General features: G+C 39.7%; 1 protein-coding gene across 4 annotated transcripts; it reads left to right on the top strand.

Annotated features, from left to right (window-relative positions):
* Positions 1-86: 86 nt before the first annotated feature.
* On the top strand, positions 87-21,748 carry LOC117540341 (solute carrier family 35 member E2A-like). 4 transcript variants are annotated; one of them, XM_034206957.1, is made up of 9 exons: positions 87-352; positions 12,923-13,233; positions 14,488-14,623; positions 16,190-16,317; positions 17,389-17,509; positions 17,591-17,644; positions 17,731-17,803; positions 18,314-18,459; positions 19,606-21,748. In XM_034206957.1, the coding sequence occupies exons 1-9, from the start codon at positions 282-284 to the stop codon at positions 19,832-19,834; spliced, it is 1,269 nt and encodes a 422-aa protein (XP_034062848.1). In that variant the 5' UTR covers positions 87-281; the 3' UTR covers positions 19,835-21,748. The 4 variants fall into 4 exon arrangements, with proteins under 4 accessions (XP_034062848.1, XP_034062849.1, XP_034062852.1 ...); XM_034206958.1 differs by having other exon boundaries at positions 12,788-13,233; XM_034206961.1 differs by lacking the exon at positions 87-352 and adding an exon at positions 955-1,013.
* Positions 21,749-22,606: the final 858 nt, after the last annotated feature.

Genomic DNA, 22,606 nt, shown 5'->3' with positions numbered 1-22,606 from the left:
AGTAAAGGTTTTATTTTGAAATGTTTTCTTGTGTGAGCTGTTTAATTGAGGTTAGCTTGACAAGTTGACATTGCGCAATGATTGTTGGAAGCTAGTGGCCATGTCTGAAAGTCAGGTGCACCGACATGGATAAACAAGATAAATACAGTTTTTGTATAAAGGGCGTAGTCTCAGTTCACTCTCTCTCATGACATGTTGAGAACAATGGCGGTCAGCATGGCTGACTCTGTAGCTGCACTGTATCTCATGTTACTACTTAAAACAGCGGCTAGCTAGCGTCAATGTGCCATTTCCTCTTTTTATATAACACTCGAGGCTGTCTGGGCTTGTTGAAAGATCTAAAAACTAAGAGGTAAGACTTCTTGAAATCTTAATTTTGCATTTAATTCGGACACCTTGTGCTTTATCCAGCTACTCATAATATTCTCCTCCGTCTGTTTTGACAAGGCAGTGTTGCATTGTTTGCCTATGGTTGACACTTGAGGACAAAGATACTGACAGTAACGTTTAAGCAAACTGCACAGATTAGTGTGAACAGTGTTGTTTTACGTGCAACACCTCATTGTTCTCTCAGCAACATGCTCCCTATTAAAAGCTGTGCTCACTGTGTTCATGTGAGACCTGTTTAACCATAGACATTTACAGTTTTAACAAGGTGTTTGCTGCACAAGTATCCAATAATCGGTAGAAAAACTTTAAATTGTAACATACATTTCAACACAAACAGTTTTAATGAATAATAGTGTATGAATGTAAAGTAATACACTGCGGTCAAGCCAGCCTCCACTTCGGAAAACACAGTCAAGCCAGCATCCGCGTTGTTTTGCGGTGCGCGAATATCCTATGCATTACGGTAGCGGCCTGGAAAAACTGCCTTCAAAATAAAAGTGCTTACTCTATGGCAGGGGTGCCCAACCTTTTTTGAACCGAGAGCTACTTTTAAAGTTGCCTGTCTGCCGAGATCTACCAGTCCAAATAGAGAGTCGTAGCTATTACTGACAGCCTACTACCAGGTAAATACACACTTCTACTTGTATAAAACTGAACTTTGTACGATTAATACTTCATAAAATACTGCAGATCCTTTATCTTACCTCTTTTTAATCTACACACATACAAGTATTTAACTGAAGTTACACAACAGTGTTGTTGATACAGTTGGAGTTTATTCACACGTCACATACTACAGTGGGTAATGTTTTCAAGAAACATTGAACAGTGCTGCTATGACACAGGAAAAAAACAAAATACTCTCAACCCTTTCTTTGCCATTATATAAAAATAGTGTTGCTACAAAAGTATAAATTAGGTTTACTAATAAGACAACTCAGATCTGAAGCTACACAGGAATCTGCTGCAACAGTGCAATAAAAAAGACAACATTAATAGAATCAAACCATTTTTTTGTTGCATTCTAGTAGAGTATAAAATAAAATGCCTTTTTTTAAATGGGATACAAGCAGCACTAGTTTCTTAACCTGAATTGATAATAGACTATAATCAATTTAAACAGAACAGATCTTAATGTTTGCATTCTTATACCATTTTGTATAATAATTATAATGAATAAGTTCAAACAAACACAAATTTACAGCTGATTAATAACGGTATCTAACTTGAGTTTTTATTATATCAAAAACCTGTTGAAATGCTACTGTTATTTTTAGTGTCCCCAAAAGGCGTGTCAGCAGCCTCCAGGAAAGCTTCTTTCACAACTTCGCCGTCTTTGAAAGACTTCATGTGTTTCGCAAGAACGTGACTGACACGATAAGATGCTATGGTAGCAGCCTTGCTCTTGTTGTTGGGCCTGGTGAAAATGGACTGCTGTGCATTTAGCTGTCCTTTCAGGCCCCTCCCCTTTTGGGAGCGTAGGGCCGAATTAGGAGGGAATTCCGTCTCGTAGCGTTTGTGCACTGTTTTGAAATGCCGCTCCTAAATTACCCTTCTTCGATAAAGCCACGCTCGCAGTGCAGATGAGACAGATGGACTTTGAATTGGAATAGATACAAAAATAATCATCCTCCCACTCGGAGTGAAAATTATATATTTTGGGCTTTTTTGCTTCTGCCATAATTGCGGTCTTATGTGTGTGCGGACTGTCACTCCTGTTGACACGGACAACGTCAGCGAAATAGTGCCCACTGCCCACCAGCCACGCCCCGACACATGGGGTCACGCCGGCCAATCACAAAGCTTTGATGCGTTCAAGTGCATTATTCTGGCACAGGAACATTATGTTACAGGACATTAACGATAAAACAGAACATATTGTCATGTTGTGCAACAGTCTCCTGCGTGTAATAGCTGCATTTCCAATACGGATCTTATTTGGCAAAACGTTTATTTTCAACATAGCACACAAAAAGAAACAAATGATAGAAAATTGCAAAACAGTTAAAATATATAAAATGTCTTAATTATACAATTATTATTAAAACACAATTGTGCAACATTTGCTTATACAGGAACATATTAAAATAACTATATACATATAATGCAAAACTACGGAGCCCTGGAGGGTTCATAGAGAGAAAAATAAATAAAACGTGACCACGTTTTACTTTCTCGTGCGCACGCTTTAGTAACTCGTGCGCACGAGTTACTAAAGCGTGCGCACGAGTTACTAAAGCGTGCACACGAGTTACTAAAGCGTGCGCACGAGTTAATAAAGCGTGCGCACGAGTTACTAAAGCGTGCGTTTTGTGTGTGTGGGGGGGGGGGCATTTGTTTATGATAGTATCGTTCGTTCCGGTGCACTCCGGCAGGACTATAGCACATCGAGATTAAGATTAAACACATTTCTTTCACTTGGGAATACACTTAACTATGGGGAACCAGATTTGTTTAAAGTACTGTTCGTGGTAATTTGAAAACAAATGCCGGTGGTGTCGGATACACACGAACACGCACACAGAGCGGAGCTGAGCGCACACACACACACACATCATGCGCCCCGGTGACAGGACATCTCCTTCATAAAATGAGGGAGAATACTCTGGTAGTTCGATGTGTGTGTGGTTAAACGTAGCAGCCTCGATCTCTATTCAGCGGTTCTAATGAAGGGACACGCAGTGAAGTAAACAGTAAAAGGCACAGCTCTTTGCAGCTGGTGCTGCTCTTCTCAGATTCTGCTGAGTTACACGTTACTGCCTCCAGTGCCCTGTACGACGAAGCCAGTTCAACAGACCCTGGACCTGGACATGTTCGATTTACCCAGCTTAACTAACCCTAACAAACGCGATGTCGATAAGCGGTCCTACGAAGCTGGTTATCAACTCAGTAAATCAACCAGGGTTTCTCTGTCCGGCTGAGAGCGCGTTCACGTGAAAGGGACGGGGTTAGCAACATTTGACCAATCACAAACATGGAGACGCGTGCTGACAGCGCAGCGTCATACTTCATGAATGAATAGTGTAAATAGCAAATCCTGCTTCGTAGTACAGGCCACTGGTGCCGCAGAGATTTCATAAAGTGAAGGAGGTTTTCCTTCTATAAAACAGCTGTGGGCAGCAGATACTGTGAGTCACACAGGAATCCCTCAATTTAAATAAAACGAGGCCACGCTTTATTAACTCGTGTGCACGCTTTAGTAACTCGTGCGCACGAGAAAGTAACTCGTGCGCACGAGTTACTAAAGCGTGCGCACGAGAAAGTAAAACGTGGCCACGTTTTATTTATTTTTCTCTCTATGAACCTTCCAGGGCTCCGTACAAAACACTTATTTTCTTAAATGCACACACAAAAAAATCAAGCATATCTTCACCCATGATAAAATAACTATGAAAAATAAGAAATTAATTAAAATGAACATATATACATATTTGGGTCATGAAAACAGTGTGTATGTAGATCTAATCATATGCCCCCCCTATTTTCTCATGGACTGCGTAATCATTGCAATACTGGTATGTGTTAAATGTGTGTAAAGTCGTGTCTTTCGCTTTAATAAAACACGTTGATCACAAAAAAAAGGGTCATTTTGCGATTTTGCGAATCTCAGTCTGCTGTTGACTCCTGCATGATGACAAGTCTGCTGGATCTCTGGATCTGCTGCTATATGGTTACAGCTCTGAGTCCGCACGAGTCTGCTGTGTTTTGCACAGTGAGTCAGGATTTGCGAATCTCTGAGTCTGCTGTTGACTCGTGCATTATATAGCCACGGGAGCCGGGAGCTGGAGGAGGGGCTGCAGCATGTTACTGTTAATGTCTCCCCACTTTTGGCCACACCCCCTAAGTAAAATGTCTTCCCGGCCGCGGCTATGCTCGTGCACATGACGAGTATGGATCTCTGGATCTGCTATGCTATTACGGTTAGGAGCCGTAACTTACTTACTTATTTCGTCAGCTATTTTTTTATTTAGTTTTAGTCTTAGTCCTGTGTTAAAATGCACCTTCATCCTGTTTTTATTTAGTCAAGTTTTAGTCGACTAAAAGTCTGAGCATTTTAGTCTTATTTTAGTCAAAGAAAACTAATTATTTTAGTCTACCTTTTGTCAATGAAAACTGTTGAATCTTTTTTAGTCATCAGATTATATAGAACATTTCAGTCAAACTAGTCTACCCAAAACCAATAATTTGTCCTTTTAGTCAAACTTATTTCACAATAAGATTATATCTTGTCCTTATTTGATGAAAAACACAGGTTGAATGATTAAGAATGCAGCTATGCAGAGAGTATCTGGTCAGGTTTGTGGTGTTTTTACCAGCTGTGTTATGGCCACATTGCTTCCCTTCTGATGAAACAATGCATTCGCTTTTTTTCTCCGCCTCATTGTAGCGAAAATGGGCCCAAATATCACATTGTTTCTTTCTCCCAAGCAGTGGTGGCTTTAGACTTTTTCGTTGTCAGTCATTTTGACGGACAGGATCGTAACATTTCCGTCATAATCCATTATTACCCGTCGAGTACACAATGTATCACTCACTCGCGCTGACGGGGGGGTATTCGGTTAACGCGAGTGCGACCACTGCTCCCAAGCCCTGTTGTTGCCATTTTATTTTCTGTTAAATAAGGTTAGTTAGACCATGAGTTAGACCCGAGTCTTCCTGACAGTTCACAGTGTGCCGCTGCCCGGTGTAATTCAAATGTACCGCCGCCCGGTGTAATTCAAATGTACCGCCGCGCGCAGCACAGACACACAGCTGCTGCCCTGCCGCAGCACCGGAAGTGGAACTGCTGGGAGAAAAACTGACTATCAGATATGTAACGTTATCTTTGATAATATTTCGTCTTCTCATTTTTCGTCAACGAAAGTAAAGAGAGATTTTGGCATAGTTTTTATTTAGCAAACTACATTTTCGTCTCGTCACTTTTCGTCAACGATATTGCATGTTGATTTGGTTACAGTTATTGTTTACTGCCGTCGGTGCAGTCTCGTCATCGTCTCGTTTTCGTCATGGAAAAAAAGGTCGTTGACGAACATATTTCGACATAGTTTTAGTCAACGAAATTAACACTAGTCCCCACGAGTCTGCAGGAAGTTTCACTGATCCGCGTCCCCTCCCCTGAGCCAAACGATAACTTCTGGAAGCTATCCTACTTGCTAAAGGGTAGGCAGATGGACTGGGGTACGTTGTAATGTTATTTTACATGTTATAAGGAGAGTAGCGAGTGACGCAATTTATAGTTTTAATTTGTACGTCACACCAGGTGTAGGACTCAAAGGACTCGGGTTAATGGAGAGGGGAGACTCGTCACGACCAGCTCATTTCTAGGATCCTGGTTAATGATCCGGATGAATCAGGACTCGCCCATCTCTAATTTTTAGACTGCGATCGACTGGGAATCTCCCCGCGATCGACCGGTCGATCGTGATCGACTGGTTGGGCACCCCTGCTCTATGGCGTTATATTTGTGCCTCTATCCTGAGCACGCAATGAAACATGTTGAGCATAGAAAATAATATTGAGCGCGCACTTGAACATTTTTGAGCACAGAGAAATATATTTTCTCTCATAAAACTCCTGCTCCGTGCGCAAGCAGACCGCTGCACGCGCTCTCTCTCCCTCGCTCGACCTCTCCACCCTGTGCGCGCTCAGCTTTGCCTTCCTGCTCGCTCAAGTTGTCACAGCGTTACAAATGTGCCACAAAACCAACCAATCGGAGAACTCGAGAAGGTCAATTCTGATTGGCTGGTCCAGCGCCATGTAGAGAGAAGAGTTGCGAAAATGTATCTTAAATAGAAATAAAATAGCATTACAAAAAGTAGAAAATATACATAGATAGTGTGAACAGCTAACTTACCTGTTAACATATACATGTTAGGCTAACGTTGCCTTGGTTAAAGAGCCTGTTGCTGTTGTTTATTGCTTTGAATTCTTTAAAACAAATATTATCTTCTTAAACTTGTATGCAGGGTTCCCGCGGGGTCTTAAAAAGTCTTAAATTTGATCATCTGAATTTAAGGCCTTAAAAAGGTCTTAAATATGACCAAAAAAATAAGAAAGGTCTTAAATATGATTTAGAAGGTCTTAAAAATGATCGGATTTGAAAGGTACTTCTATGGTGCGATAGAGTGGCGAAGTCCCTCCCCTTCCGGGGGACCTCCATGGGACCTTATTTTGGAAAAAGTATGTATTGAAGTCAATGGAGAGAGAAAGATTATCTTTTGAATTGTGCAACGAATTACACATATGATGTTTGTCAATTTTAAAAGATAATTTTGCAAGTAAAAAAAATTAAATGTGTCGTAAAACTGTGAAGTAACACATTTTTTTGTGTGAAGCGCTCAACGAACTACAACTCTGGTCTTGCATCCGTGACCAACACCAAGATGGCCGTCACGTTAGCACATTTTTGATTTGGGGATTTGGGGAAATTGGTCCGTGCGCAAAGCATTGTGGGGATTTTAAGGACGCGAAGTCTACCCATGTGCAGCCTCGAAATTACCCCCAAACCAAGGACGCGGCCTCGGTGGAATTCCAAGTATGCTGGAGATTGGAACAGTCCTTCGGCGGCACTCGATGACGTAGCATCCTTGAAATATTGGCTTGGAAGCCAGAATCCTCGAGATTGAGAAACGGCCAGAAACTCATGTATCTTCGAATCTACTTACAAATTAATATGGGGAAGTGTCAGTTCAACCGTATTTGGTTGGAAAACATCTAATTTAGTGCTTGGTTGAAACCAGTGGAGGGGAACGTGTTTGAAGCCCGCCGCACCTTTTGCAAAATAAATTAGCATTTGTTTTGCTAATGTAGCGTTAGCTAGTGCAGCAGCTCCCGCAACAACACCGGGGGACCTCCGGGCGACGTTTGGGTCTACGTCAACCCTAAAAGCGGAGGTGCTGTAGACGCTAAATACCGTAGCTAAACACCAATCATACAACAGCAACGATGAAATAGTGTAGCCAAGGCAGCAGAGCACTGAATATAGCTCTTGTCACACTCTCTCTCTCTCTCTCACACACACACACACACACACACACACACACACACACACACACACCACACACACACACACACACACACACACACACACACACACACACTAGGGCTGCTCGATTATGGCAATAATCACGATTATGTTGCTCAATAATTAATATCATGATTATTAAATACGATTATTCATTGACTTTGAAAACATCCATTTATAGAACTTTAAAACAAATAATAATTTGAACAGTATCTTTTTAACTGTTGATTACCCTGAACGTATAATTCAACTGAAAAACCAATACAAAAATGTATTAAATAAATGATACATTTAAATAAATAATATCAAAATAATAAATACCAATAAACAAGATCAACAAATATTTTGGTGCGCACTTCTACAAGCTACTTAACATATATAAATATGATAAATAAATTAGACTAAAATTAATTAGATCAAATATGTTGTAGTGCACTGTCACAACCTAGCAAAGCAAAATAATCATCAGTGAGTGGCCTTTTATTGTGGCCAGCCTAAGGCACACCTGTGCAATAATCATGCTGTCTAATCAGCATCTTGATATGCCACACCTGTGAGGTGGGTTGGATTATCTCGGCAAAGGAGAAGTGCTCACTATCACAGATTTTTTCAGATTTGTGAACAATATTTGAGAGAAATGGTTTTTTTTGTATATAGAAAATATTTTAGATCTTTGAGTTCATCTCATGAAAAATGGGAGCAAAAACAAAAGTATTGCATTTATATTTTTGTTCAGTATAATATGTAACTCCCTCCACCCTGGATCAAAGCACGTTAAGAAGCCCCTTTTCTCTAATTCCACAACGTTGGATGAAATAACATTAGGAGAACGGATTAATAGGCTGTTCATGGTTAACGTGTGTTGCTAACTTTATCCGGTATCCTAGCCTAATCTGTTTAGTTGTCCGGTTGAAAATGAACGCAAGCTCTATGCCCATTGTAGAACAGGAAACAGAAGTTGGTCCAGGTTCTGGTCAACCCAAAATTATGATAGAGAGAGAAACATGTTTTGTCATTCTGCCACCTCTAATGCTTACAGCAAGTAATCAATACCTCAGAAGTGTTCATGTACACGTAGGCTACGGTTTGTTAGCTGTTTTCTTAAACTACCCATTTTGCTATGTTGCCGGCTAGCAAACTCACCCTTATCTGAAACGATCGGATAAAAGGTTTCGTCAAAGGCATTGCAAACAATAACGTGATAGAAAACTAGAAATGTATAACTCACCTGACACTGTGGCGTACTATTCTCTTCATTCGAGTCTGTCATGTCCTGTAAATGTCAACGATGGATGTGTAATAAGAACGTCAACAGCCTGATGGCAACCGAAAATCCCTCTCATCTCAGATAGAAGATATGATTGGAGACGACCAGCCAATCAGAATTGACCTTCTCGAGTTCTCCGATTGGTTGGTTTTGTGGCACATTTGTAACGCTGTGACAACTTGAGCGAGCAGACAGGCAAAGCTGAGCGCGCACAGGGTGGAGAGGTCGAACGAGGGAGAGAGAGCGCGTGCAGCGGTCTGCTTGCGCACGGAGCAGGAATTTTATGAGAAAATATATTTCTCTGTGCTCAAAAATGTTCAAGTACGCGCTCAATAGCTTTTTCTATGCTCAACATGTTTCATTGCGTGCTCAGGATAGAGGCACAAATATAACGCCATATTACTCAGTCAATAACAATTATACCAAACATATTAAAATATGTACTATATAGGCCTAATGTATCAATAATAATAATCTAAGACAAACTACGTATAACTACCACATTATGACTGAGTGAATGTAAAACTTAAAGAGTTTCAAAATAAAAGACCTTTGAAGTCTCATATATGAGCTATCATCCCTCTGTTTTTAGATAAGAATAAAACAAAAACCCTCCAGTATCAAATACTTCTTTCACTTCAGGGTGATAGCAGGACACCCCATCTAGTCACTCAGAGAGAATCAGAGTTTAAAAATAAAAGACCTTTGAAGTCTCATATATGAGCTATCACCCCGAAAAAAATGGTAAGATAGAAGAGAAATAAAGGTTAAAGCAAAAATATCCATATTCACTGTAAAATAAGAGTATCTACATCTAAATGCACACTATAGAACAGACAAGAATACATTTGAAATTCTCAAAAGTATGCACTGCATGTACGATGTAAGTACAATGTAGCAGACGGATCGAACAATGTATGGTGCTGGGAGTTATCTGCTGGCCAGGGATGACAAGTTGTAGAGGGTTATTGCTTTAGAAATGTCTTTCTTTATGTAGTTATGTACACATGACAAAACACTTTGTTTTTGAAAAAAAATAAAAAATTTGAAACAAATGTGGGTGGGTGTGGAGTCCCTCCAGTTCCTAGAATGCATCTTCCATGAGCTGAAACTGACATACAATGCATATTAATGGGTGCCAAGCATAGACTGTTTTTCCTAAACCACTCCGCCTTATGTCCTATGCCATTAGATATATTTTTAGGGGCACTGATATGATATGTTAACTTCCTATTCTTAAATACACTTGCAACAAATTTGTGTTTTTGATACACTACACTTACAGTACAAGAACATTTACAATATTTTTAGTATCACTGATAATAATATGAACCTGTCTACATCAAATTAATTGTTAAGCCTTCATCATTGCCTATTTTGCCTCAACCGCCTTGGGCCCATGGCAAGTTGTTGTGTCAGCTGTTTAAATGTTTCCTATTTAACAATTAAACAGAGGCAGAAATAAGAAAATTGGTGATGCGGCCTTCATTAATTATGCCCCAAAGCTGTGGAACACGATACCGTTAGACATCAGGGAAGCCTGCTCGGTCTAAATATTCAAGAAAAAGCTAAAGCTTTAGATAGCTACTTGGTTTTCTTTTATTATCCTGAATTTTGAATCTATTTTTTACTCAATGTCTATTCTGTGCTAATTTTATTTATATTTGTATGTCTTTTAACCCTTTCATATGTGATATCAATGTTCTTGTTAACTGTATTTTATTTGACATCCATTTTCTTAAACTCTATCTTATGAGACTGTGAATCACTTTGGACTGCAACTCCTGTATGAAAGGTGCTATACAAATAAAGGTTATTGTTAATATTATTATTATTATACTCTACATCAAGAAAAACATGTTCTGTCTTTTACTGATCGCATATTCGTCTTGTATTTTATTTTTTTATATTTGTGTTTTTTTGTATTTTTCCTTTTCTGAAATACAGAAAAGCTTTTAAATTGGAGTGGGCACAGGACCGTCACAAGGCCCATGCTATACTTCTGAATTTTAATAATCATATCATCTTGAACAAATACATACACACAAACACACACAAATTGGTGAAACAGACAAGATGACAACATATTATTTTTTTTTGGTAAGCATTTTCTCATCTAAAAACAGGGATGATACCTCATGAGACTTCAAAGATCTTTTATTTTGAAACTGTACATCAGATTGTCCTGATTTTCTCTGAGTGACTAGATGGGGTATCCTGCTATCACCCTGAAGTGATATTAGTATTTGATACAGGACAGTTTTTGTTTTATTCTTATTTAAAAACAGAGGGATGATAGCTCAAATATATGAGACTTCAAAGGTATTTTATTTTGAAACTACATCAGATTGTCCTGATTCTCTCTGAGTGACTAGATGGGATGTCCTGCTATCACCCTGAAGTGAAATAAGTATTTGATACTGGAGGGTTTTTGTTTTATTCTTATCTAAAAACAGAGGGATGATGCAGTGTTTCCCACAGATCTGAAATATACTTGGGCGGGTGGTGGCAGCGGGCGGGGGGGGGGGTGCGCAAAAAAAAAAAAAAAGTTTTCATTTTGTATAATCATTTTGCGTAAAGATGGCACTCAAGGGCACACTAGTGGTGGTGTTCCTGGCGGGATTTGAACTCACAGCCTTCCGATCTTCAGCCCACCTCACTATCCATTAGATCAATCACTACCCTCTCAAATGGAAATATGTGTTTACATACTGTAAATGGTGACCACACTGTTTGAGACCCACTGAGAACTTAAACTAAGTTAACTATCTAAACACTCAGAGTCCTTTACCTCACCTGAGCTGAGATTATCCCGAGCTTGAATGACACACAGAGACCAATCAAGGGCTTTGATTTATGATCTCTATGACAGTGGCCATGTTGGCAGGCCACATCATGTAGACAGCCAGTCACCCTGTGTGAGGCAGGCCACTTAACGAGGCGAGATCAGAGCAAGGGAGCGAGGGATCATTGTCCACAAGTTAATCGATCGCAGATGGCGTCGTGGTCACGGACGAATACAAAAAAAAAATACAAAAAAAAACTTATAAAAAAAAAAAAATGGGTCGCGAAATATACTTGGGCGGCCGTTAATATACCTGGGCGGCCCGCCCAAGTATAGTCTGTGTGGGAAACCCTGGATGATGGCTCATATATGAAACTTCAAAGGTCTTTTATTTTGAAACTCTTTAAGTTTTACATTCACTCATTTATAATGTGGTAGTTATACGTAGTTTGTCTTACATTATTATTGATCACATTAGGCCTATATAGTACATATTTTAATATGTTTGGTATAATTGTTATTGACCGAGTAAGCACTTTTATTTTGAAGGCAGTTTTTCCAGGCCTCTACCGTAATGCATAGGATATTCGCGCACCGCAAAACAACGCGGATGCTGGCTTGACCACAGTAGTAAACTGGAGTAAAAATCGCCTATATGCAGTGGTGGAAAGTAACTAAGTACATTTACTCAAGTATTGTACTTTTTTGACATTTGAGTATTTCCATTGTATGCTACTTAATAATTCTACTCAGTTACATTTCAGAGGCAAATGTCTTACTTTTTACTCCACTACATTTATTTAAAAGTTACTTTCTTACAAATGGAAACACATAATATGCTGATATGGTATAATACATTACAGTTGTACTTTTCTACACAGTATTTCAAGTTTCGTAATTTGGTCCATATTGGCCAATCGCAATACTAAAATGCATAACCACCTAACCCTATAAACAGGATAAAAATAATAATCATAATAATATAATACTGTGAAAACATCCATTCTGCAGGAATACTTTTACTTTTGATACTTGAGGTATTATGTAGGCCTATACATTCTTCTGAAATCTATATTATTATAATCATTGAGCAAAATGAAAACTTTTACTTCTAGTATAGCATTTTAAGACCATAGTATTTGTACTTTTACTTAAGTGAAGGATCTGAGTACTTCTTCCAACACTGCTTTTATGTAACAATTTTAAATATGTAACAAGTTGATGGACACTCACTCAATATGTGTGACACAATGTAATACAAGAACCGGTATTTTTGACCAGAGCTTGACAGAACTCATCCCCCCCCCCCTCTTTTGTTCAGCTTGTATCTCAACTGACAGAAGACTATAGAAAGGACGGGCCACCGGGACTTAAACCATTCCCAGTATAGACTGATCGATTGCTTGACCAATCGGAAGATGAACTAACCATCAAACTTTCACCTCCCTCCTATCAGCCACCTGTCGGGCCCTCAGGCAGCAGGTGTGATGCTGGGCGGTAGGCAAAACACGCGGCATCCGCTATGGCACCTCCTGTCTCCGTTCCGCAGCCAGCGGGAGCGCATGGTGCTGACCCGCAGCGACAGCCTGCCGGGGGAGCAGCTGCTGAAGATCACCATCACAGAGACCACGGTGATCGAGACGGAGTCAGGGGTCTGGAACTGGCGCTCCATGACCTACCTGGGCCTCTGGTACTTCTTCAGCTTCTGCACCCTTTTCCTCAACAAGTACATCCTGTCACTGCTGGATGGGGAGCCAAGCATGCTGGGTAAATACATGATAAATATACTTATCCACACACATGTGGGTATACGGGAGTAACTACTAACCAATTACAACAACCTTGTCAGCTTTCTGCAGGTTACATTGAATATAAACACCTGGGACTCAACAAGCCATTGAGATTTGGCTCTACATCCTATGTCACATTCAGGCTCATTAGGATATTGTCCCCAAGATTAGTATCTCCAAAAACAGCTTGAGAACTAGGTTTTATTTTAATTTTATTGCCAGCCAATAAGAGCAGACTGGGCTTTATCGTAAGGGGGTCTTAAAGAGACAGGCACTTCAACAGAGCTTTTCGGCGAGAGGGTCATTACAGGTATATACGGACAAAAAAGTGTTTTCAATTGTTATCGAGATGGTTGCAGGGGACACCCAGCTCTGTTTTTAAATGATTAATCCATTCCTTTGCATTGTAAATTAGAACTCCTACCTTTCGGACAAAGTTTATAAGCACTTGGTGTAGAACAAAGCAGGAGAAAAACAGCTTTGCTTCTGTGGTCATGACTCAGATGAACAAGTCATAGTTACATTGGACAGATGCTATCAAATTAATGCTAATAATTATTTTATTTTAGGTGATTTTGCATCAGCCTGCAAGTAACGTGAAACCAACCTTTGTGGTTGTGCAGGTCCCTCTGCATCATCAGATTTTTTGCCATATCATTGTTCAGCTTTTTGTAAAGCACCCCATGACTCTTAAGATTGATGGCATGCCTGATCTGCAAGAAAAACTACTTGCACCAAAAAACATGTCGCTTGCTTAAAATAGGTAATAACGAAAGATGTCCATAGACATTTTTTTGACTCTGCTGGTGCATTCAGGGACCTTTAAAATCTGACAGATGCCAACCATTTTAATGATAATGTATAGACTTTACCTTTTTCACCCAGTAATTAGTTCTCTAAGATTGTTTTAATATATTTAAGATGTGCTAACACACGTGATGATAATGTTACTTTGACAAAAACAATAAGTATTTAAATACAAATGCACACTATGGTGGATTTCCTAATTCATGCATGTTTTGCTCCCTGCAAGTAGTTTTTCGTTGTTCCCTGAAATGAATGGAAACACATCTGTGTCCTAAACAAGCAGGTAGGGTGCTGCTGTTCATGTTCTGCTTCCACCTTTATTTGTCCAACAAGACAATGGTAAATATTACTGAATTGCAGTTCTAGGAGTTAAAGGTCATCCGACATCATGCCTCAGGGATTTTTTGCTTCCATGTGCTCCCAGGTGCTGTTCAGATGCTCTCCACCACCATCATAGGCTTCCTAAAGATGTTTGTACCCTGTTGCCTTTACCAGCACAAGTCCAGAACAGAGTACCCCTCCAACTTCATCATGATCATGTTGTTTGTTGGACTCATGAGGTGGGTCCCCTTTTGTTTTCTTAGTCATTGAATAAAGTTAGAGACTAACTAGTAGCTTCTAAGAAAGTAGAACAGATTTTGTGCTAGATCAGGGGTGCCCAACCAGTCGATCGCGATCGACGAGATTCCCAGTCGATCGCGAGATGTGTCTAAAAATAGAACAACAATATTCAGTTTTATCGTTAATGTCCTATAACATAATCTTCCTGTGCCAGAATAATGTACATGAACGCATCAAAGCTTTGTGATTGGCCGGCGTGACCCCATGTGTCGGGGCGTGGCTAGTGGGCAGTGCACTAATTCGCTAACGTTGTCCGTGTAAACAGGAGTGACAGTCCGCACACAAACAAGACCGCAATTATGGCAGAAGCAAAACATATATAATTGTCACTCCGAGTGGGAGGATGATTATTTTTGTATTTATTCCAATTCAAAGTCCATCTGTCTCATCTGCAATGCGAGCGTGGCTTTATCGAAGAAGGGTAATTTAGGAGCGGCATTTCAAAACAGTGCACAAACGCTACGAGACGGAATTCCCTCCTAATTCTGCCCTACGCTCCCAAAAGGGGAGGGGCCTGAAAGGACAGCTAAATGCACAGCAGTCCATTTTCACCAGGCCCAACAACAAGAGCAAGGCTGCTACCAGAGCATCTTATCGTGTCAGTCACGTTCTTGCGTAACACATGAAGTCTTTCAAAGACGGCGAAGTTGTGAAAGAAGCATTCCTGGAGGCTGCCGATGCGCTTTTGGGGGACAGTAAAAAACAGTAGCATTTCAACAGGTTTTTGATAAAAACTCAAGTTAGATACCGTTATTAATCAGCTGTACGTTTTAGTTTGTTTGAACTTATTCATTATAATTATTGTACAAAATGGTATAAGAATGCAAACTTAAATTGATTATAGTCTATTATTAATTCAGGTTAAGAAACTAGTGTTGCTTGCATCCTATTAAAGGCATTTCTTTTTATACTCTACTAAAATGCAACAAAAAAATTGTTTGATTTTATTAATTTTGTCTTTTTTATTGCACTTTGGCAGCAGATTCCTGTGTAGCTTCAGATCTGAGTTGTCTTATTAGTAAGCCTAATTTATACTTTTGTAGCAACACTATTTTTATATAATGGCAAAGAAAGGGTTCAGAGTCTTTTCTTTTTTTCCTGTGTCATATGTGGCAGCACTGTTCAATGTTTCTTGAAAACATTACCCACTGTAGTATGTGACGTGTGAATAAACACCAACTCTGTATCAACAACACTGTTGTGTAACTTCAGTTAAATACTTGTGTGTGTGTAGATTAGAAAGAGGTAAGATAAAGGATCTGCAGTATTTTATGGAGTATTAATCGTACGAAGGTCAGTTTTATACAAGTAGAAGTGTGTATTTACCTGGTAGTAGGCTGTCAGTAATGGCTACGCCTCTCTATTTGGACTGGTAGATCTCGGTAGACTGGCAACTTTAAAGTAGCTCTCGGTTCAAAAAAGGTTGGGCACCCCTGTGCTAGATTAACAAATGCTGATGCAATCTCAAGTCATATCTTGGCATCATCTTTGTCTTCTTTCCTCAGGTTCACCACTGTGGTTCTGGGCTTGGTGAGCCTGAAGAATGTGGCGGTGTCTTTTGCAGAGACCGTGAAGAGCTCGGCTCCCATCTTCACTGTGATCATGTCCAGGCTGATCCTCGGGGAGTACACAGGTAGAGGACACACTGATGTCAGGAGAGCAGGGCTTTAGGGGACACTGAATGTCTTTCACTTCAGAGAGTCAAACTGGTCCTGGTCTTTCCTCAGGATTTTTCTAGTTACTTGTACCAGTAACATGTAGTAGACCAAGATGCACTGGAAGTATTGTCAGTTGTTTAGTTGATGCAAAGAAATGACTGTTGCCTTCCAAACTGGTCAAATCAATGGCCACCACTCTTTGTGCAGGGTCCTCTAACGCTTTTTGTTGGAGCATCAATGCAGTGATGTTTTGGGGACATATACAACTCCAAACCTACTTTTGTTTGAGTTTTCTTGAGTTAAACGCAGCATATATAACTTATTTGCCACTAGGGTTCTCCTAATCAAAACAAAAGCGATCATTTGGTTGAGGCGTAAAGTAGCATTGGATCATTGCATTTCGTCAGTCCCGGACATTTCTCCCGGTTAGGATTATTTCAGTGTTCAGAAGGTTTTGAATTATATGCAGGAGTCTCTTTCTCTCCCAAACAAACTGACCCCATGAATATAACTGGGAGTTACACTGAGTAAAGGAGTGTCAAATGAATAATCAGTGTTTCTACAATGGTTTTCAGGGGATAAAGGATGAAGGATCTACGGATTTACTGCTAATGTTTGCTTACCTGTTATCCTCTTATAACTTAAGATCATGATGTTTGATTAAAAACACTTTGTGTGTTCAAGATACACAGTTAAATACAACCTTGGCTTAAAACTGGATACAATGTATGACAGCTTCTAGGAGAGGCATGAGATAAGGAGTTACAACTTTTATTCAAAATTAAAGATTTCACTAGGTTTAAATTATATATACAATCTCTCATTCTTGTTGGACTGAGACTTGATGTAATTCAGTAAAACGACATTGTTCACAGAGTGGAGTAAAACACCTTTATTACATCACTTCCATCAATTACTTTCATCAACATTTGTGTTGGCAACACAGCATTAAATCTGGTTCTTTCAGTTAGACTGCAGCTGAATGGTTTATGTCTTTGGAGAAGCTGTTGACTCGTTTCATTGTGTCCAACGCCTCTGTTCCTTAGGGCTGTGGGTGAACCTGTCCCTGTTCCCCATCATGGCGGGCCTGGCTCTCTGCACAGCCACGGAGATGAGTTTCAACATGATTGGCTTCTCCGCTGCGCTCTCCACCAACATCATGGACTGGTACTGCAGCACTCAACAGAACCATCCCACAGCAGTGTGATGCTTTATATGCCTTATTTAACCATGTTTCTCCAATTTCAGTTTGCAGAACGTATTCTCCAAAAAGCTGCTAAGTGGAGACGGATACAAGTTCAGGTAAAAATATGTGAACCCTCCTATTTCCAGCAGTGAAATAAACAAAATGGAAACACATTTATAATATAAATTCGGACTTATTTCAGCCCTCCGGAGCTGCAGTTTTATACCAGTGCCGCAGCAGTCATCATGCTTATACCTGCCTGGCTTTTTGTCTTGGTAGGTCAACACACACACACACACTACAATTATTGCTTAACTGAATTATTGCAAGTGTATTTATAGTGGGTTATATTTATACCTAAAGTCTGAAGCTATTTTTGGCATTGACTTTTGCAATTTCCTGTAGTGTGTTATATAGGTTTGGGTGCATGTAAATGGTCTGCAAAGGCTAAAATCCCAAATGTCATTTTTTGAAGTTCTACCGCAACATAGTAACATCACTACGGAACACTCTCACTTCTATTGGCAAGCACTCACAACAGAGCCGGGCATTTAACCAATCAGAGCAGACTGGGCTCTGGTTCCAGACAGAGGGTGAAAAGAGGTGCTGCAGCACAGGCAGTATGAGTAAAATAAAGAGCTTTTTGAACATTAAAGCATGGAGGCATGTCACAGGCACAAAATACAGCAATGTGTATTTAGAGTACATGTTCTGATAGTTGAGGGCAAGGTTGAGGCACCAGTTATGATGTTAATGCGTGTCGTGCTCTGTCTCCATGTTTTCAGGACATCCCAGTGATCGGGAAGAGTGGCCGAAGCTTAGTCATCACTCAGGACGTTGTCCTGTTGCTGCTTTTTGACGGCGCCCTGTTCCACCTGCAGAGTGTCACCGCCTACGCGCTCATGGGACGGATTTCCCCTGTTACCTTCAGGTAGGTCAATCAATCAATCAATGAATCAATCAATGTTTATTTATATAGCCCAATATCACAAATATTACATTTGTCTCAGTGGACTTCACAGTTTGTACAGAATATCAGGTGACAGGCACAAAAGAAAAACTAATTTATGTCATCCTCCTGAAGCCTGATTCTACACGTGCACTGTTTGACACAGTACTGTGTACACTTGTCTGAATACGATCACTTTTATTGCAATACTTTGTTAGGTTAATAAACATGCTGAAATGGACCTTGCTTAATAGATACCAACATATGTAGTCATGCATTTATCTTAAAGGGGAACTCAACTTTTTACAGAATGACTGCTGACTGGTAATAGGGGTTAATTCCTCATATGTAATAAAATAGTTCAGGAAAAAACTGGAAATAAATAAATCAGGGGGCCGCAGCCCTCTTCTCAACTCTGCTTGAGGCTAACTTACTCATCAAGCATAGCACAACTTATATCCTACCAAACTGTCTGCGGGCAAGTTGCATTGTGGGTAATGTTGGTGCCAGGTTCTGCCACTTGACATTAGTTTGCACTGTTAAGTAGACTTATAACTCAAGTTCTTTATTTATCATTTTAGTTTGATTCTGACCGAGTTAAAGAGTGAGATGTGAATTGGTGCGCTTCTCCTTTAATGGCGCTCTGATGGATTGATACCAAGAAAATGTTCAGGACATCTAATCAATTTTAAATCTGTCCCAATCTTGAAATGATAAGTACGTTATGACTTGAAACATTGACCTGCTGAAAGAAAGCAGAGCTTGTGGCCATTAAAGAGGTAGATGATCAACAACAGTGCTTATAAATGTGTAATATAAATGAGGCTCAGTTAGGTTTGTAAAACCCGAGTGCTCCATTACGGATGGGCACCCTTAGTATGCAGCTAAAAGCAACAATATGAGGCCTTGTCCAGGTTTGGTACCCTTAATCTTTTTTTAGTTGGTACCTGGTATGGTCTTCTGCTGCTGTACATGCAGATGTAGAACACTGCTTAAAGCAATCTGTCCTATTTCCAGTAAACGAGTCATGTTTTTGGCATAATAAAACAGGATGGAGCATCTTTAAAAATGCTCTCATATGACATGAGTTGGATTATTTTGACAGTTGAACCTTCCTGTCTTCCTCAGTGTTGCCAGTAGTGTGAAACACGCCCTGTCGGTGTGGCTGAGCATCATCGTGTTCAGCAACCACATCACCATCCTCAGCGCCGCCGGCACCGGCCTGGTGTTCCTGGGGGTCTTCTTGTACAACAAGACCAGGCAGATCCAGAGGACCACCTTACGGGCCCTGGCTGCCGAGCAGAACCAAAAAACTCTTCTGCAGGAACAGATCTCCCCCTCCCCTCAGTCACACTGACGACTCAGCACTAAAGACTGAAAATGCTGCCTGAACATTGGATCAAGGTATTTAAACAAAGATTCTGTTTGTGGCTGACCAGACGGGTGTATGGGATATTTCTTCATTGTGCGTGCACATATTCCACATAAAGAGGACTACTTATGATCCGTTTTAAATGTCTTACCCCTAAAATCTGAATTTGTATATGAATGACTATTCCCGTTTTAACTTGAATTCTTGAAGAAAATGAATGTATTCTTGCACGCCTCCACGGTGAACCAAGAATGAAAAAACAGGCAACATCTGTGATGAATTGAATTAAATGGCGGCCGCGTTTAACGACAGCAACATGATATCACATTTGTTTACAAACTTCCAACCATCTCATGCAGTATAATACAGTTTTTGTTTATCTGATCAAATGCTCAGTTCTTTACAAGAACATGCATTTAAGCTAAAATCTTACTTTTAAAACACTTGCCTATAAACATCACACTTTCACAGGCCAAAGTGCTTACATAGTAACGTTTTATGAAAAATGTGAGTGTTCAGGAAAATGTTGGCATACGACTGGAGAAATGAAACTCAAATTCTTGCAAATGCTGTTTTAAATGTCATGAAAAGTTGTTTGGATATAGTTTTGCCTTAACGCGGCCCTCCTCTCCTTCCATTCATCAAGAACCAGTTTTTAGTTTTTTCCATTCACCATGGAGGCATACGAGAGAAACAGGTCGGTGTTTGTTTGACAAATCCTTCCCTTTTCCTGTGCAACCGTATAGACAGTATTTCTTTATCCCTAGCTAGATGATGTGCTTACACTTACACATCCTTGGCTTTGTCTTATATGGGTCAGTTAAAGGGGAAGCTCAGGGTGTCCTTCAGCTGAATGAAGGAAGTGACTTCTGTAAGATCTCTGTCTTACATCTGCATTCCTGAGTGTTTCTCTCTATCTGTGGTACAGCAGCTGCTGCTGAATGTATGCTGTTGTGAATATCTGTAAAGCATTGAAGCTGTAAGAATATAATTCTGTGGTGGTGTAAGCGACACTGTATCATACCTGTGTGAACAATCTGAATATGAGATCATAAGGTTGCCTGATACGAGGTCAGTCTTGCCTTATGACACACTTTTTATTTAACAATGTGTGAAATATTTTAAAGCCACATACTGCATTCTTCCTGCATCATGTACATTGATGGTGTATGTAGAAGTTTGTGTACTTTTCTTTTTCTTTGTAAACTGACTTTCCCCCAATGCTTTCTGGGATAGCAACCTTGACAACCTTAGGAAAAAAAGAGCCTTTGACATAATGGATTGATGAGCTGTTGTAAATGTCGCATTCATAATCTCCATGAAACAACTTGGGTTTTATTTTTGTTGTCCTGCCTATCAGATAATGTCTAGAATTGTTGGGATTAGAAGGGACACTGTAAAGCTATTACGCAATCCGTCTGTTAACTATCCATCGAAGTTAACAGACCAACTCCCTGATTCAACCATGACCCACTGTAGTTGTTTGCCCTGTTGTGCAATGAAGGATTATTATTAGCGATAACACAGTCACGGTTTGCTTTTCTGTCCTCATTGGATCTATTAAAAGCCATATCACTGTGTTCCCAGATGTCAGTTAACTATGTCGTTATTACAAATAGCACAAGATATGGCCTGAACAAAAATCAAACCCAACTTTTTGTCCCCTACCAAGTGGTGTTGGGTTCTGGCTTCTCGTCTGTGTTTTGGTAAGACAAATCCCTATATGAGATCATAAGGTTTCCTGATATGACTGTCAGTCTGGCAGTTACACGGTTTGAGCATTTTCATTATGCTCTACTTTTGTGCCTCAAGAAACTGTCTTTTTTTTCTTTTTCTGATGTGTTGTGCTAAGGCATCCGTTCTTAATTTTTACTATAAAGGTTATCTGACTTGAACACATTTTCATTCATTTCATGTATTTTTTCCTTTCTAATGTTGACCATTTGTTTCTTGGTGCCTTTAAAATCCAGGTGTAAGAAAATATTTGATATTGATTAAATGTTTTTGAGTATTGTATCATTAAAGCTTCAGAAGTGGAAGTGTTGAGGTAGAAGAGAGCAGTTATAAACTGTTATACTTGACTTACAAGCATGGGAGTATCATGGTTAAAACTCGTTTTGGAAAATATGCACAATATATATATATATATATATATATCACAATATTATCTTTTACCATATTTCCTTTTTCGTTTGCACGTGATAACACTTTTTGTTCATGTGTCAACTATGAGATAACATTTTGACCAACAATTACAATAACCACTTTATTTAACCTTTATTTAAACAGGATAGGTCTCATGAGATTAAAATGATCTTTTTAGAGTCCTGGCCAGAGACAACAAGCTCTTATCGCAAAACATATTTTATAACCTAAAAAGTTTATTGGCCGAATATGTTGACAGATTTAAGTGGGCTTATGTTTCCTTCTAGCTCTATCTTAATGAAATATTTGACTTTTGTGCAGCTGAAAGCTCCAGTACGCTCATCAGCTCGTTGATACTTTGACTACTGTTGTGATTTCTTGCTAAAAGAAAACTCTGCCTGCTGAAATCAATGCTGATGAGAGCGGTGAGAGTGAACCTAAACCGTGAAGGTTGTGGGTCAGAAAACCAAAATAATTAACCTCGGAGTTGGTAGATTTTCTCTGAATTTGTAACAAGTGACCCTTTGCACATAGCACACAGGTGGTTGATCTATTGTTGATGTCAAAAATGGTTATGGTATAGGTCAGGGGTGCCCAACCTTTTTTTAACCG

Source organism: Gymnodraco acuticeps, unplaced genomic scaffold (assembly GCF_902827175.1).
Source record: "Gymnodraco acuticeps unplaced genomic scaffold, fGymAcu1.1, whole genome shotgun sequence".
NCBI lineage: Eukaryota > Metazoa > Chordata > Actinopteri > Perciformes > Bathydraconidae > Gymnodraco > Gymnodraco acuticeps.
This window is presented reverse-complemented; position numbering and strand designations above follow the sequence as displayed.

Coding starts and splice junctions, on each gene's coding strand:
- LOC117540341 (XM_034206957.1), top strand. CDS start 282: ATGTGCCATTTCCTCTTTTTATATAACACTCGAGGCTGTCTGGGCTTG. Junction 13,234..14,487: donor TGGGGAGCCAAGCATGCTGG/GTAAATACATGA, acceptor ATGTGCTCCCAG/GTGCTGTTCAGATGCTCTCC. Junction 14,624..16,189: donor TTGTTTGTTGGACTCATGAG/GTGGGTCCCCTT, acceptor TTCTTTCCTCAG/GTTCACCACTGTGGTTCTGG.